This window comes from Humulus lupulus, chromosome 7 (assembly GCF_963169125.1).
Source record: "Humulus lupulus chromosome 7, drHumLupu1.1, whole genome shotgun sequence".
NCBI lineage: Eukaryota > Viridiplantae > Streptophyta > Magnoliopsida > Rosales > Cannabaceae > Humulus > Humulus lupulus.
The window spans coordinates 42,840,620-42,857,113 of NC_084799.1; the positions used below are offsets into that span (position 1 = coordinate 42,840,620).

General features: G+C 36.5%; 1 protein-coding gene across 2 annotated transcripts; it reads left to right on the forward strand.

Annotated features, from left to right (window-relative positions):
- Nucleotides 1-7,534: 7,534 nt before the first annotated feature.
- On the forward strand, nt 7,535-9,827 carry LOC133791239 (probable NAD(P)H dehydrogenase (quinone) FQR1-like 3). Of its 2 annotated transcripts, XM_062229168.1 has the most exons (5): nt 7,535-7,754; nt 8,520-8,622; nt 8,728-8,821; nt 8,931-9,196; nt 9,349-9,827. In XM_062229168.1, exons 2-5 carry the CDS (start codon nt 8,597-8,599, stop codon nt 9,572-9,574), a joined length of 612 nt encoding a protein of 203 aa, XP_062085152.1. In that variant the 5' UTR covers nt 7,535-7,754; nt 8,520-8,596; the 3' UTR covers nt 9,575-9,827. The 2 variants fall into 2 exon arrangements, with proteins under 2 accessions (XP_062085152.1, XP_062085153.1); XM_062229169.1 differs by lacking the exon at nt 7,535-7,754 and having other exon boundaries at nt 8,518-8,622; nt 8,921-9,196.
- The last annotated feature ends 6,667 nt before the right edge of the window (nt 9,828-16,494 follow it).

Here is a 16,494-nt window from a genome sequence, read left to right on the forward strand (position 1 = left end):
ATGTTTTCTTGCTGGGCCTTGGCTCATGGGTGCTATGTGGTGCAGGTAAAGGGAAAGAGAAGCTCACCTAGCCTTGAGTGGAGAGCTGATGTGGTGGTGTGTACATATGCAGCCGCTTGACCACCACGGTCAAGGTGTTCTCAGAGGAACTAGGGGGTTTACCCTATTTTTGCCGCTTAGGTTGGCAGGACTGTAACTTTACAACAGTAGTGACCACTTTGTACTGAGAACAACTTGTAAATGTTTTGTTTAGCTCTGCAGAGCAGTTTGTAATGAAAATTTCCATTTCCCTTTTTATTGGTTTTATACCTTAGCCTGATAATTACACTTAGAGCACGTTTTTGACCAAAGGACTCAGGCAATGAGTTAAATTTCCGGTCCACCGTTCACCGTAACTGTTCTGGGGTAGCCAGGGCGTTACATAAACTGCTCCCTAGGACCGTCTCAGATCGTGCATCACAAATATATCACCACTCACTCGTGGTATGAATCACAATATACACAAATATTACATTTATTCCCTCAACGTGCTAAAAATTACAAGTATACCCCTAATAGCGAAATGGGGCCCACATGCTTATTTAATTCGCCTAAACATGCATTTCTACTCACATAATCATCAAATTCACATATTAACGTAATTAAATCAATTATTGCCCTCCAGGCACGCTAATCAATGCCCTAAGCCTTATTAGCAAATTTGGGACGCTACAGAATCCCTTAAAACTTGGAGTAGTAATCATTTTCATCTCTTTAAATAAAAAATCTCTCAAGTTCAACAATCTCTTATTAAGGTCAATGAGAAAACATCGTTACAAAAGGAGGATGTACCCCAAATAAAAGCCCTTAATTCCCAGCTAGATAGTCTTCTTTATAAGGTGGAACTCTACTGGAAACAACGGTCTAGGGTGCATTGGTTGCAAGTTGGAGATAAGAACACCAAATTTTTTCACAGAACTGCTTCCAGCAGAAATAAAGCCAACATAATTCACAAACTAATGCTAGATGATGGCTCTTATGTTTCATCCTTTTCTCAAATTAGCACTGCAGTTACTAACTTTTACTCCTCCTTGTTTACCTCGCAGGGTGTCGTGCAAAAAGATGTTTCTTATGTCCTCTTAGAAATCACAACAAGAATCACTGAAGCCTAACCAGACTCTATGGCTGCTAGATTCACAGAGGATGAGGTTCAAGCAGCTCTGTTCCAACTTTCAGGTGATAAAGCCCCCGGTACAGATGGCTATAATGCTTTCTTTTATATTTATATATATAAAGAAAAACGGGTGTGTCCTAGGAAATGACTTGGTTATAGCTATTCTTACTTTTCTGAACAATGGTGATGACATTTCTAGTTCAATCAACTCTCCTGGTCCTTATTCCCAAAAAGCCCAATGTTGTCCAGCTTAAAGACTTTAGGCCCATAAGCTTTTGTTCTACTCTATACAAAATCATCGCTAGAATGTTTTTCAATAGGCTCAAACCCATTTTACTCTCCTTAATTTCTAATTCTCAGAGTGCCTTCCTATCTGATAGATTAATCTTTGATATTATTTTGATAGCTCTGGAGATTACCCATGCCATTAATCATCGCAATACAGGTTCTGTGGGTTGGGCTGCTTTTAAATTAGACATGACCAAAGCGTTTGATAGAGTAAAATGGGCCTTTTTAGAGGCAATTATGCATAAATTCAATTTTTCCCTTCGTTTCATTTCCCAAATCATGCATTTCCTGTCCTCAATCTCTATTAATTTCCTTATTAATGTCCAAGTTTTAGGGTGTATTAAACCAACTACGGGCATTAGGCAAGGTGATCCTCTTTCCCCATACCTTTTCATTTTGTGTTCGGAGGGCATGTCTTCTGTAATTAAGATGAAAGAGAGAAATAGTGAATTACGTGGGATTCACATATGTATATATGCACCAGCCATTTCCCACCTCCTATTTGCTAATGACAGTGTTCTTTTCACCACTGTAGATCCCTACTCAATCAACTCCAACCTCCTATTGAAAACCTTAGGACTAGATGATAAACCATTTGTCACAAAATACCTTGGCCTTCCCCAATGTTTTGGTAGATCTAAAATAGAGGTCTTTAGCTTTATTCTGGATAGAGTCTCTTCATCTCAAACCTCTTGGAATAAAAAAGCTTTCTCTAGGGCTGGTAAAGAGGTCCTCCTAAAATCAGTCATTCAAGCCATTCCTTCCTATACCATGTCTTGTTTTAGACTCCATGTTAGCCTTTGTCAAAAAATTGAACCCATGAAGGCTAAGTTTTGGTGGGGTTTTGTGGGCAATCATTCAAAAATTCACTGGATGAAATGGTCTTTTATGTGTTCCTCAAAAATTTTTGGAGGACTAGGGTTTCATTCTTTAACCTCTTTTAACTAGGCTCTTCTTGCAAAGCAAGCCTAGCGAATTCTCAAAAACCCTCACTCTCTCATCCATAAACTTTTAAGTGCTAGGTATTTCTCTACTTCAGGGTTTCTTCACGCTAAAAAAGGTCATTCTCCTTCTTTTTATTAGCAAAGCCTGTTGTGGGGAAGAGACTTACTCAAGAAAGGTCTTATTTGAAAAATTGGTAAGGTAACTCGGTGCAAGCCTTTCAAGACTATTGGATACCTAATACTAGGCTTTATCACTATACTACCCTGCTACCTCCTAATACGGTCTCTTACTTCATTAATGATTCAAGTTCTTAGGACAACCACAAATTGTACAATTTTTTTCCCTCCAAAGGTAGTTCATGATATTATTGCATCCCTTTACCCCCATTCCCTAAACTTGATTCTCTAGTGTGGGGCCTTACTACATCAATAATCTTCACGGTTAAATCTGCTTACCATTTAGCTCTTTCATCCGATAGTTCTTTAGCTTCCTCTTCTAACCTTGCTACCTTCAAACAATGGTGGTCTAGGTTTTGATCCCTCAAGATCCCTTCTAAGGTTAAGCATTTCATTTGGAGAACTTATCATCATTTTCTGCCTTTTGCTTCTAACCTTTTTAGGATGAAAATTATTCGTTCTTTAGAATGTTCATCCTGTTCTTTAGAATTTGAGACGGTTTCACATGCTCTTCTGCATTGTTCCAGAGCTCAAGCACTCACCTTTTTTATTTGCTTTTATCAGCACAAGCACTTAGATTTTAAAGACTTTATTTTGTGTGCTTTTGATTCTTTGACTACTGATCAATTTGAGGAATTTCTTTGTGTTATTTGGGAAATTTGGAATAATCGAAATGTGTTATTTAGGAAACCGCATATAAATCCTAAACAGGTTGCAAATTGGTCATGCTCTTTCCTCCAAGACTACAAAGATGCTTTAGCCAACAGGATATGTTACCAACCCCAAGCAAGTAAAACATTCAAGACCTCAGCTGTTTGGCAACCACCACTAGAAGGAGAATTTAAGCTTAATGCTGATGTTGTCTGTGACAAAACTATGAATAAAATCAGCTTATGGGTTGTGGTGTGTGACCATAAAGATGATGTTATAGCTGGTCTCATGATTCCATTGGTGGGCAACTACAACTCTCACATTATGGAAGCTCAAGCACTTTGTCATAGCATCATCTGGTGCCGCAACATTTACCTCCCTTTCTCTCATATAGAATCAAACTCTTTAAATAAGGTTAACAAAATTAATTCTTCTTGGTCTGATTCATCTCACTTGTATGACTTAGTTCATGTCATTAGAACTTCATTATCTTTTTTCCAAAAGTTTTTCTTTCTTTTGTGCCTAGATAAGCCATTGATCTCAATTTGCTAAAAAATTTCAGGGTTAGATAATGAAGCAATATAGAATGACTCAAATATATGTCATTCTCTCTATGTGTAACGCTGTGCGTATCTGTTTTTTTTTAATGAAGTTACACCTTTCTCAATCAAAAAAAATATACAACTTTCTTTCTTTTTTTTATAATTCTTTCATTTTATTCTTTAATTCAATACAATAACGAAGAACTTTTTTTTTTTTTTGAGAGACAATACAAAGAACTTAAAAAGTACTTTTCTTTCTTTTTCCATAAGATTTCCTTTTTCTCCAACTTTTTAATATTTTTATCTCTCTTATTTTCTTCTTTTCTACTAAACATTTTAGACTAGAATAAATGAGACTCTCTTCTATTTTAAATATAAAATTACAAACCAAAATTTTCAGTAGTCTTTTCAAATATATTGTTTTTGATCAATGAACCAAGAATTTCCCTTTTCAATTCAATGCTTTCATTAACCATCTACTAAAAATTCATAAACCCAACTTGTAATTAATTTTTGCTACTGATAGCTTTGCCCTTTTTTCTAAAGAGAAAGTTGATAAAATTTGACATCCTTGTCAAATGTGATCTTATACGGCAGCGAATTTAAAAATTAACTGTATCTTCTTTTCTGAAAATTTTGCAGCAAAAGACACATCAGCCATCACAATGTAAGATAAGACGCTGACACGTTACAGCATTTACATCAATCACGTCTTGCTTATCTTACTGCTGGACCGGGCCCGCGCCAAATTCGCCAAATTCGTGTTCGTCTCTTCTACGTGTCCCTGACTCACTGACAAACTTGTTTTATTTCCAGGGAAATAGGTGATAATCACTCATTTTTAGAGTCAGTAAATTAAAATTAGATATTAAATATATTTAGTTAATTTTTTATTATTATGATACTTATTAAATTATTCTTATTTGAGAATATAGTTATAAGTGTTGTTGTAATGTGTATTATATGTTTCATATTATAGTTAAATTGAAAATGTATTTTAATTTTAGTGTGTTATATATGTAAGTGTTAATTTTGTCGTGCATTATTTTTCATGGGTTAAACATTGTTTCTATGTTATAACACTGAAAGGACAGTAGCACGTGATTTCTATTTTTAGCACATGTCTTGCTTAGCTGATTTTCTATTTTTAGCCCTAGCATATATATTCGTTTGTTTCGTTTTTCCCTTACCTTTTTTAGCAGCCAAAAAGTGTCTTCTCCAAGAAACACACTCTGTAAAAAGTCTGAAGCTTTTGATGCTTCATTGTTCATTGCCTATGGCGTTTTGGTGATTCCTCGCTATTTATCTCAAGTTTTCTAATGTAAACCTTGAAGGGATTTCAAGACAAGTCTCAAGAGGAGCTTGAGCAATAGCTGGAGGGAGTCCAGCCACGTTCAAAACCAATGGGAGGCTGGTTGCTTGAAGACTTTCACAAAATAGGGAGTTGTTTGTTGATTATAAATCAAATTAGAAAGGAATTTTTATTTGTGTTTTTGTTGTTTATAATTGTAAAAACTCTGATTATTTTAGTGAATTTGATTCACCTCTGATCTAGGTCCGATGGAGTAGGTTGTGAGAAATCATGGCTGAACCATATAAAAATGATTGTGTCATTTTTTTTTGCACTTGATTATGATTCAAATATGATTTTAATTTGATAAATTGATAGTGAAATTAACTGACTAATTGAGTAGCAGTAGTTATTAACTTTCAATATATATGTGTGACAACTATATTTACAGGAATGTATTCAATCTATGAAAAATTATTCTTCAAAATATAAAAATCAAGGCTTAAAATGTAAACAACAATCATTTAAAATATAAACATCAAGATATAAAGTCTAAACCACGACCTTTTAAAAAGTTTAACCTCAAGACTTAAAATGTAAAGCACAACTCTTCAAAATGTAAACCACAAAACTTAAAATATAAACCATTACTCTTTAAAATTTAAATCACAAACCTTAAAATTTAAACCGCGACTTTTACAAATTTAAACCATAAAACTTAAAGTTAAACCACTAGACTTAAAATTTAAACCACTATCATATAAAATACAAATCATAATCTTTTGAAATCTAAGTCACAATTCTATACAATTTAAACTATTAGTCTTTAAATTTCAAACCACAAGACTTAAAATTTAAACAACATATCTTTAATATTTAAACCACGAGGCTTAAAATTTAAATAACAACTCTTTAAAATATAAACCGCGATGCTTGAATTTAAACCACAACTCTTTAAAATTTAAATCACGATGCTTAAAAGTTAAACTATTTGGCTTAAAATCTAAACCACGACTATATAAAATATAGACCATGATCATTTAAAATCTAAATTGCGACTCTTTAAAATTCAAACTATTAGTCTTTAAAATTAAACCATAACTCTTTAAAATTTAAACCGCAATGCTTAAAATTTAAACCACGACTTTTTAAAATTTAAACCACAATACTTAAAAGTTAAACCACTAGACTTAAAATCTAAACCACGATTGTATAAAATATAAACCATCATCCTTTAAAATCTAAACCACGACTCTTTAAAATTTAAATTACAAGACTTAATTTTAATATTTTATTATATTGAAATTCATATGTATTTTTTCTAAAAGAAAATTAGAAAAAAATTATTTAATTTTAAAATTAGAATTCAATATATCTTTATAAATAAAAAGTGTTTATGTAACATATTCTTAGTTTAATAGTTTTTATTTTTAAAAAAAGAATAAAATTATCATATTTTTAAAAAAAATTGTAGACAATGTTTTGGTTTATTTTAAAAAAATTATGTTTGTGTCATTCTTTTATAATATATAACACTGTTTATTTATTTAAAATTTATATGATAATTGAAAAAATAATAATAAATTAATATATTTTTTATATAAAATTAAGTAAATATGCATCTCACATTGTTTTTACACACTATATTATAAATGATATAATATATAACTTTTATTTCATCGATGATTGTTGGAACAAATATTTGAATCAGTTTGAAGTGATAAAATTAAATTTACAAAGGGTAGAATGAGAGATTTTATTAAAAAAAAAAAGCGGCTATTAATTAGGGATGTTCATAAAATCGCCCACACCGCACCGCAATTTGCAGTTTAGAACCCTTCGCAGTGCGGTTGCGATTTGTATTTTTGTCAAATCGCGCAGTACAGTGCGGTTTGCGGTTTTAAAATTTATAAATGTTGTTCAAACTACACCGCACCACTTCATTATATATATTAACTTTTATATATTTCTTTTCAATTTTACTACATTTAAAGTTAATGCATAAATATTTATATAGTATAATATAATATACATAATATCTATAAATAAATATAATGTTTCATAAGATGCTAACACATATTATACTTCAATCTAAAAATATTCCTCATTAATTAAAATAATATTTACTTTTATATTACATTTTTTATTTGTTATTAGTTTGTTATATTTTTATTGTTTTGCTTAAAGTATATTAATTTGTTGTACATTTAATTATTTTGTTTAACACTCTATGGTTATTAGATTTATTATGAATTTTTATAATATTTAATTATTAAATTATTTGATGATAGGTATAAACTGCCAAAAATGTACCCCACCACACCGTATTTTTGCGGTACAATTTATGCAGTATTTATGCAGTTTGAGGTCTATGCGGTATATATTGCAGTTTGAAAAATTGTTTAAACCACATGTAGTGCGGTACAAAAATTAGAGAAATACTGCCCAATCGCACCACGAACACCTCTAGTATTAATTGAAATGTTTGAAAATTAGGGTATTTACGAAAGGGGCATTCAAAAACAGGGCATGAGGTGTAATTCCTCCATGGCTTGCCTGCCTTGCATTCCTTTTTAGCCCTACCGAACTTTTGTAACACGCCATTGGAGCTTTTTTTTTCCTTTCTCTTTTCTTTCGTTAAGATTTGCTACTTTTGATCAATCTCTCGATAGTGAAATCAGAAATGTTTTATGATCGTGGCGCTGAAGGTATGTACGCTATATACACCCAACAAACTCACCTTTAGCTTTAATTATGTTTTTTTTTTCTAAATTGTTTGAGTTTGGCTGTACTGCTGGGTTCTTCTTCATATCAATACAAGTTACTCTTTGTGTTGAGAATATTCATATATATTTTAAAAGTTCCCAATTGGAAGAGACTTCTCTCATTTTTGTGTACCAGATCATCATTAATGAATAAGGGAATACCTGGTTACAATTTAGGCTATACTATTTGGGTGTTTGATGAAATAAAATTTAGATGAGATCTGTCCTTATTGAAAACCAATTTAATTTTGCTAATGACTTACCACACATTGAGCTTCCATTACTGTTCAACTGTTCTGCTCCATGAAATTGTTTGAAGATGTTATTAGCTTTTAACTTCATCAGCCTATGAGGAGGATTAGATAAGCTGAACTGGTGTTGAGGTCAATTTTGACATTTTTCTTGGAATTTTTTTGAACTCTGTAAGAGCTGTAGGAAGTGCTTTTCGATCTCTCTTGATTAGTGATAATTTCCTTTAAGCTGATGACTGCATGATTCTTAAATTTGTTTTTTCTCACACGAGGTCTTTCTTTCTTAATGTGGAGCTTCAGCTTGTGTTTGCATTAAGTTTTGGGATTTTGATACGAGTTGAGGTTTTTGGACTGATTGTTTACACAAGCTGACAACAATATGTTTATTGTTTAGTCCTTGAGTTGCATGCGTGGATATAATCATTTTGTTTTTGAATCTTTACAACTGTTTAATCAGGGGAGCAAGTGATTTGGTATACATTCGTTTGAAATAGAGGAAAGTTTAAGAACAATCTTCCTCCTAAAACCACAGCTATGACTACTACAAAGATCTATATAGTGTAAGAGTCTCTTGTTTGCAAGCAAATTAGTTCAATCCTTCTTTGCCTCCTTATTTACATTTTTGTCCTTATTCTTTGGTTTGAATGTTAATTCCTTTTTTCCAGGTATTACTCCTTGTATGGACATGTAGAGACTATGGCGCGAGAGATCCAGCGAGGAGCTAATGCAGTCCAAGATGTTGAAGCAACACTATGGCAGGTAACTATGGGTGATAATGAGAAAATTATTAACCAAGTAGAACGCTATTCAATAATAGCCCTTTAGTACCCTGAGTACAACTTTGTTTGACTTGGTTAGATTAAAGCAGGTACCCGAAACACTCTCAAATTTGATACTGCAAAAAATGAAGGCCCCTCCCAAGGCAGATGATGTGCCGGAGATCAAGCCTGAACAACTTTCAGAGGCTGACGGCTTTGTGTTTGGCTTTCCTTCTCGTTTTGGTGTAATGGCTGCTCAATGCAAGGCCTTCTTTGATGCCACTCACGAACTGTGGGAAACGCAAGCACTTGCTGGTAAACCTGCTGGTATATTCTGGAGTACTGGTTTCCATGGGGGAGGCCAAGAGCTTACTGCGTGAGTCTACTAATTACCCTTCTCTGTAAACTTTTTTCTCCCACTATATTGTACCAACCTTGTAGCTTCAATCATATTGGTTAACAAATATAGAAACCTAATGGATAATTTTAACCTTGCATTATATTTTGTGTGCCTATAATGCATTGCAGATTAACAGCCGTGACTCAATTGGCACATCATGGTATGATATATGTCCCTATTGGGTACAGCTTCGGAAGTGGAATGTTTGAGATGAATGAGGTAAAGGGTGGCTCTCCTTATGGTGCTGGGACATATGCAGCAGATGGATCTCGTGAGCCTACAGAGCTTGAGCTCAAGCAAGCCTTTTACCAGGGTAAATATGTTGCAGAAATGGCCAAAAAGCTCAAACATTAACCCCCTTCACCCTAAAAAATATATTCAATATGTTAAAAGGTTAAACTAATTGTGAATGAAATACTGCTTTTAACATAATGGGGAACCACATAACATTGCTATAGCAGCTCCAACCGAAAAGGTCATTTCGTATTATTAGAGGAGAAATTGGCCTATACATATTGCATTTTCTTTTACATTCTTACCAAAGGACTTGTTTAAGAAATGTACCATCATAACTTTATAATGGAATGCTCAACAGAAGCTTTTTACAGTGGAATAGTGGTGCTATACTAAGATTTCTAATAGTAATAATAATAATTGCATGTATTATCTCCTGAAGTCTGAGCTCCGAACACCAAACTAATGATCTAAAGCTAGCTATGAACTTTAACCTGATTTTGCTAATACAATCGTATATTTGGAAGTTACTATTTCTTAAGGAAAATTTACATTAGTCAAGTAAATCAACAAAAATTTCTCCATTGCCAAGCTCTTGTGTCTTCTTCGACGCATTTGGGAACTTTCGCCGTCAAAGAGTTGCTCAATGCACTAGTATTTTCTCTCTTAATAGCGGAATCGTCGTCAAATAACATCTAGTGACACAACAGCCACAACCGTGATCTTTTCATCGTGGCTAGCAAGGCCATAAAGTCAAGATTTTGATCAATGTCTTTGCTGCACATGAAGAGCGTCGTCTATGGTTGAATTTGATCATGTTTTCATTGACGAGATAGAAACTTAAACATATCAAACACATACTTGAATTCCTAATGTTAAGGAGATTAAAACCAGTCATTGCCATGATCATGTTTGCATTCTGATACAAATATATATATATATATATATATATAAATATATATTCACTTTTGGTGACGGGATTCAAGTGGGTAGATTGCTTGATTAATAATTATATATAATATATAGGAGTAATACTTAATGTTTTTGGTATTTTACATTTATATACCTAATATTTCTTATGTTTTTGTTATATTCGTAACTAGCAAGTTTGTTAACTGCAGACATGTTTTTGTTATATTTGTAACTACCAAGTTTGTTAACTGCTGACATGATTATTATGATAACACGTCTCACTATCATTTGTCCATTTCATTTGTTTTTAAAAAAATTAATAATAATAAAGAAAAAATCTAATTAATCTAATTAAGTTGGAGGAAGCTATTACCAATGAAGGAAAATCCTTAAATACTGATCATGAAAAAAAAAAAGAGTTGGCCAAAGCTGTTAGCGGCCATAGTAAGTCCAACACCGGTGATAAGAACAACAACAAAAATGGTGGAAAACGGGCAAGCATTGAGTCGTCTACATCTGACAATAAACGCCCTAAACAAATTAGACATGAACCAAGGTTCACCAATTATATGACTTTGGTCGACAGTCGAGCAGAAGTTTACCAGGCCAACCACACCACCATACCTTTTAGGTGACCAACTCCCATCAGGAAGGACATTTCAAAAAGAGATACAACGAAGTTTTTTCGCTTCCATAATATGATTATGGCCATGATACAAATTAATGCAACCAGCTGAAGGACGAGATTGATTTTCTAATACGATAAGGGCATTTGAGGAGATATATACGAGCAGGGGATTATCCCCAACAAGGAGTTAATGGAGGCAACGAGCAGGCACGCACACGCCAACGTTTGCCTCCTCTACAGTCGGCCCCGGTCATGGGCACTCTGCTCACTATCTGTGGTGGACCGCACTTAGCTGGTGATAGTGGTAAGGCAAGAGAGACATATGTCAGGACCCTACGTCACAAGCAAGACATTGAAATGCTAACCGTCGAGGAGCAGACTCCCAAAAAAGCTCGAACAAAGGAAGATTGTATAACTTTCTCTGAGCTTGACGCATAGCATGTTAGGTTCCCCCACACAGATCCCCTAATCATAGATGTCCAGATCGCCAACATGATAGTGAAGAGAGTGTTGGTGGACACAGGAAGCTCAGTTAATATACTTTACAAATCGTCATTAGAGAGAATGAAATTATCAGTACAAGATTTGGAACCATGCAACCAAACCATCTATAGTTTTTTTGGCGAAGGGCTCACTCCAACAGGGTCGATTAGACTCCTGGTCACAACAAGAGTTGCCCTTGCAAACAGGACATTACTCGTTAATTTTATAGTAGTTGGTTGTCATTTCACATATAATGCAGTGATCGGAAGGCCCATCCTGGTAGAGCTATGAGCCGTGACCTGAATGTGGCACCTAGCCATGAAATTCCCAACAGATGTAGGCATTGGGTGTGTGCTTGGAAATCAAAGGGAGCCAAAGGAATGCTACAACTCCTCCATCATGAAGGCAAAAAAGTATAGTGAGGGGAGTGGGATCATTTCCTCGACCAGCACTAACGAGTCAGAGGAAAGGTTGCAAGGAGTCAGCGGACCAAATGTCCAATCCGGTGAACAAGTCACCAAATAGGGTGTTGCCCAAAGTGAGGACAAAGGTATGAATCCTTGCTTTGGGGATTTTGAGGAGGAAGATGGACCTGTGGAGGATCTCGATGAGATTCATTTGGGAGTAGAACGACCGACCAGAGTTGTGAAAGTCGGTAAAAAACTTAGAAACAACGATAAAAAAAAAGATTTGGTGGAACTTTTAAGAAAGCATCAAGAAGTATTTGCCTGTTCGCATAGTGATGTGGTGGGAATAGACCCGGCAGTTATTAGTCATGTCTTAAACATCGACGAAAATCACCCACCAATCCAACAAAAAAGAAGATTATTCGACAAAGAGTGGTCCAAAACGCTGAGAGAGGAATTCGAGAAGCTTAAGGAAAATGGATTCATCAGGGTAGAATTTTATCCATCATGGGTCTCTAATCCCATTTTAGTCCTGAAGCCAAATGGAAAGTGGAGGACTTGCGTGGATTTTACAGATCTTAATAAAGCTTGCCCGAAGGATTGTTTTCCACTGCCAAGGATCGACCACCTGGTCAATGCAACATCAGGACATGAAATGTAGTCGTTTATGGATGCATACTCTAGCTACAATCAAATAAGTATGCACCCACCTGACGAAGAACACACTAGCTTTCAACTATATGTAGGGCTATACTGCTACACAGTAATGCGTATCGGTTTGAAAAACGCTGGTTCAACTTACCAAGGGCTAGTAAATCACATGTTTAAAGACCAGATCAACAACAACATGGAAGTATACGTCAATGATATGATAGTCAAGTCAAAAAAGCTTGGTGGGCACGTCAAGGACTTACGAGAATGTGTCAACATCTTGAAACTTTTTAGACGAAGCTTAATCCTCTCAAGTGTTCTTTTGGAGTCGGATCAAGGAAGTTTTTGGGTTTTGTAGTGAACTCATGAGGAATAGAAGCTAACCCCAAGAAGATTCAAGCATTGATCAACATGAAATCGCCCACCGGGATTAAAGATGTACAAATTCTAACAGGAAGAATTGTTGCCCTGAGCATATTTATTTCAAAATCTACCGACAAGTGTGTCCCATATTTTAATATGCTCAGAGGAAACAAGAAGTTTGAATGGACAAAAGAGTGCGAGCAGTGTAACGCCTTACTTCCTTAGAGTCGTTATTATGTGAGTTTAAAATGTGCTTTTAACTCGCTAATCGAGGTTTTAAGGCAAATGTGTAATCAAATCATAAACGGAGACATAAACTTTGAAAATAATTCCATTTATTGAAATCATAAAATATTTAACATTTGGGATCCCAAAATACCGTTTATAAATATTTACAACTCAAAATATACTTTAAGTCGACTATATGACAAAATAGGGTTCTTTACAAACAACTTCCAAAAATACCCCTGGCCGTGGCAGCCAGGTAGACCAGACATGTACGCGCCACATCACGCTCTCCATACTCATGGTCGGTTGACTTTCTCCTTGCCCTTACCTGCACCACGACCCTCCACTCCGAGCCTCACTAAGAACCTAGTCACAACACATACATAGCACTCCCATTACTAATCAATTCAAAAGCATCTCCCGGAACCAATCCCGAGCTCTCGGGACCTCCCGGATCCCCACACAAGGTGGCAGAAGCGTCCCCTGAGCCCCCTGGGCAAAAACCTAAAAACTGAAATTTTCCCCTGCCTAGAAATGGCCTAGCGCCACGGCACTAGCCCTCAAGGGCCGCAGCGCCCAGCGTGGCTCCCTTCCCTGATGCAACCTAGCGCTGCAGAGCAGAAGAACAGGGCCACGACGCCCCTTCGCAAACCTAGAAATCTGGGTTTCTCCAAACGTTTTCCCCTAGCCAAAACACTCCCAAATCAATCCCAAGGCATACCTAAGTCTCAAATTCAATTCAAAACCCCACATAGACCATCTAACAACTCAAAAACATCAACAACAAGCTCAAACACACAATCAAACCTACAATTCATAATTTGGTTTAAAACTTCATAAACTTAAACCAAGCCTTTCAAAACTTAAACCAAGCCTTTCAAAACTTAAACCTCCCTTTAAAAATCTTAAACCATACCAGATATAAACTTCAGAAATGCATAGAATTCTTACCTCAAACAAGAATTCAACCTTGAGCTACTTTCCCAATCAAATTCCAAGCTGAACCTAACCATAATTCACCCCAAGAATCTACCAAGCAAAACACCCAATTTCGATTCTCAAACCATGACATTCTTAGCTGAATTCTACAATATAATTACTCAGATTTCCCTTACCTCAATATGTAGAACAATCCTCTAAGTTTTCTGGCTTAATTCCTTTCTTGATGCCACAAAAATTCAGAGATTCCTTTCCTTCCTTTCTGTTTTTCCCTAGTTTTCTCTAGAGCTCCCAAAGCCAAGCTCTTGCATAAACACAAGGATGAGAACATTCCAGCCTTTCCCCTCAGCCAAGGTTATCTATATCCAAGCCAAAAGACCCATTTGCCCTTCCATCTAACTCTTGTTCTAGCTAATCCTCCTTTCCTATTCTTTTACAAAAATACCACTTTCTCACTTAAAGTAACTATCCTTAATAGTTACGTATAGTTACCCAAGTGCCATTAACCGTTACTCAAAATTCCCAAACTAAATTTATGATATTCCCAAAATACACCTAGGCTCCTCCCGAGTCGGGTATTTAATCCCGTTATGACTTTTAGCGAAATAGCTCTCTAGGACCGTCTCGGAATGTGCATCACAAATATATCACCATTATATCACATATATCACATTTATGCCCTCAGCGGGCTAAAATTACAAATATGCCCCCCGACAACCAAATGGGGCCCACACGCATATTTAATCAGCTAAACATGCATTCTAACCACATATTCATTAAATTCACATAAATTGTTACAGTATAGCAATTATTGCCCTCCAGGCACACTAATCAAGGCCCCAAGCCTTATTAGCAAATTTGGGTCGCTACAACTATCCCCTCCTTACAGAGATTTCGTCCTCGAAATTACCTGAACAACTCGGGATAACGCTCCCGCATGTGTGATTCAAGTTCCCATGTCGCCTCCTCAACTTTGCTGTTCCTCCACAACACTTTCACCAAGGCGATGGTCTTGCTTTGCAAAACCTTATCTTTCCAGTCAAGAATCTGGATTGGCTTCTCCTCATAGGACAAATCCTGGTCCAGCTCCAAACTCTCATAACTCAGTACATGTGTCGAATTTGACACATACTTTCGGAGCATGGACACATGAAAAACATTATGAACCCCTGATAAGGCTGGAGGCATTGCCAACCTATAGGCTACCTCCCCAACCCGCTCCAGAACCTCGAAAGGGCCTACAAACCTAGGGCTCAACTTGCCCCGAACGCTAAACCGTTTCACTCCTCTCAGAGGTGAAACCCTAAGGAACACATGGTCACCAACCTGAAATTCCACACTCCTCCGTTTCAGGTCTGGATAACTCTTCTGGAGACTCTGGGAGGCGAGCATTCGCGCTTTAATCTTCTCAATCGCCTCATTGGTCCTCTGAACCATCTCAGGTCCCAAATAACTTCTCTCACCCATCTCATCCCAATGGATGGGTGATCTACCCTTCCTCCCATATAGCATCTCATACGGAACCACTCCGATAGTCGCTTAATAGCTGTTATTATACGAGAACTCAATCAAAGGAAGATACTTACTCCAAGTTCCCCAAAAGTCTAATACACAGGCTCGCAACATGTCTTCCAGTATTTGAATCGTTCTCTCAGACTGTCCATTTGTCTAAGGATGATAAGCGGTACTAAACCGTAACTGCGTGCCCATAGCCTTCTGCAGGTTCTCCCAAAACTTGGAGGTGAAGGTGGGGTCTCTGTCAGACACTATCGACCTCGGAGCTCCATGAAGTCGAACAATTTCCTTCACATATAATTCAGCATACTGCTCCACAATATAAGTCGTCCTGACAGGCAAAAAGTGAGCTGACTTGGTATACCTATCCACAATCACCCACACCGAGTCATGCTGTCCCACAGTTCTCGGCAAACCAACCACAAAGTCCATAGTAATGTCCTCCCACTTTCACTCTGGAATCCCTAGAGGCTACAGCAACCCTACTGGCCTTTGATGTTCAGCCTTGACCTGCTGACACGTTAAACACTTGGCCACATAATCCACCACATCCCTTTTCATGCCCGACCACCAATATAAAGCTCTCAAGTCTTGGTACATCTTCGTCGTACCTGGATGTAAAGAGTAGGGAGTGATATGCGACTCATCTAAAATCTCCCGTCAGATAACAGAATCCATCGGAACACAAATCTGACCCTTGTATTTCAGTAACCCCATCTCCGAAAGAGAAAAGTCCTTAGCCACTCTGACTAAGACGTTCTCTCTGAGACTTCTCAACTGGGAATCTCTCCCCTACGCCTCCTTGATCCTCTCAAGGAGTGTAGACTGTAGAGTGATGTTGGCTAACCGGCCAACCACCAACTCTATTCCCGCTCTAGTCATCTCCTCATCTAGCTTATCAGATATCTGTCTTG

Excerpts from the sequence above, each read along its gene's own strand:
- LOC133791239 (XM_062229168.1), top strand. The coding sequence starts at position 8,597 with ATGACTACTACAAAGATCTATATAGT. Across the intron at positions 8,623-8,727 it reads ACTACAAAGATCTATATAGT|GTATTACTCCTTGTATGGAC; the intron begins GTAAGAGTCTCT and ends CCTTTTTTCCAG. Across the intron at positions 9,197-9,348 it reads GGAGGCCAAGAGCTTACTGC|ATTAACAGCCGTGACTCAAT; the intron begins GTGAGTCTACTA and ends AATGCATTGCAG.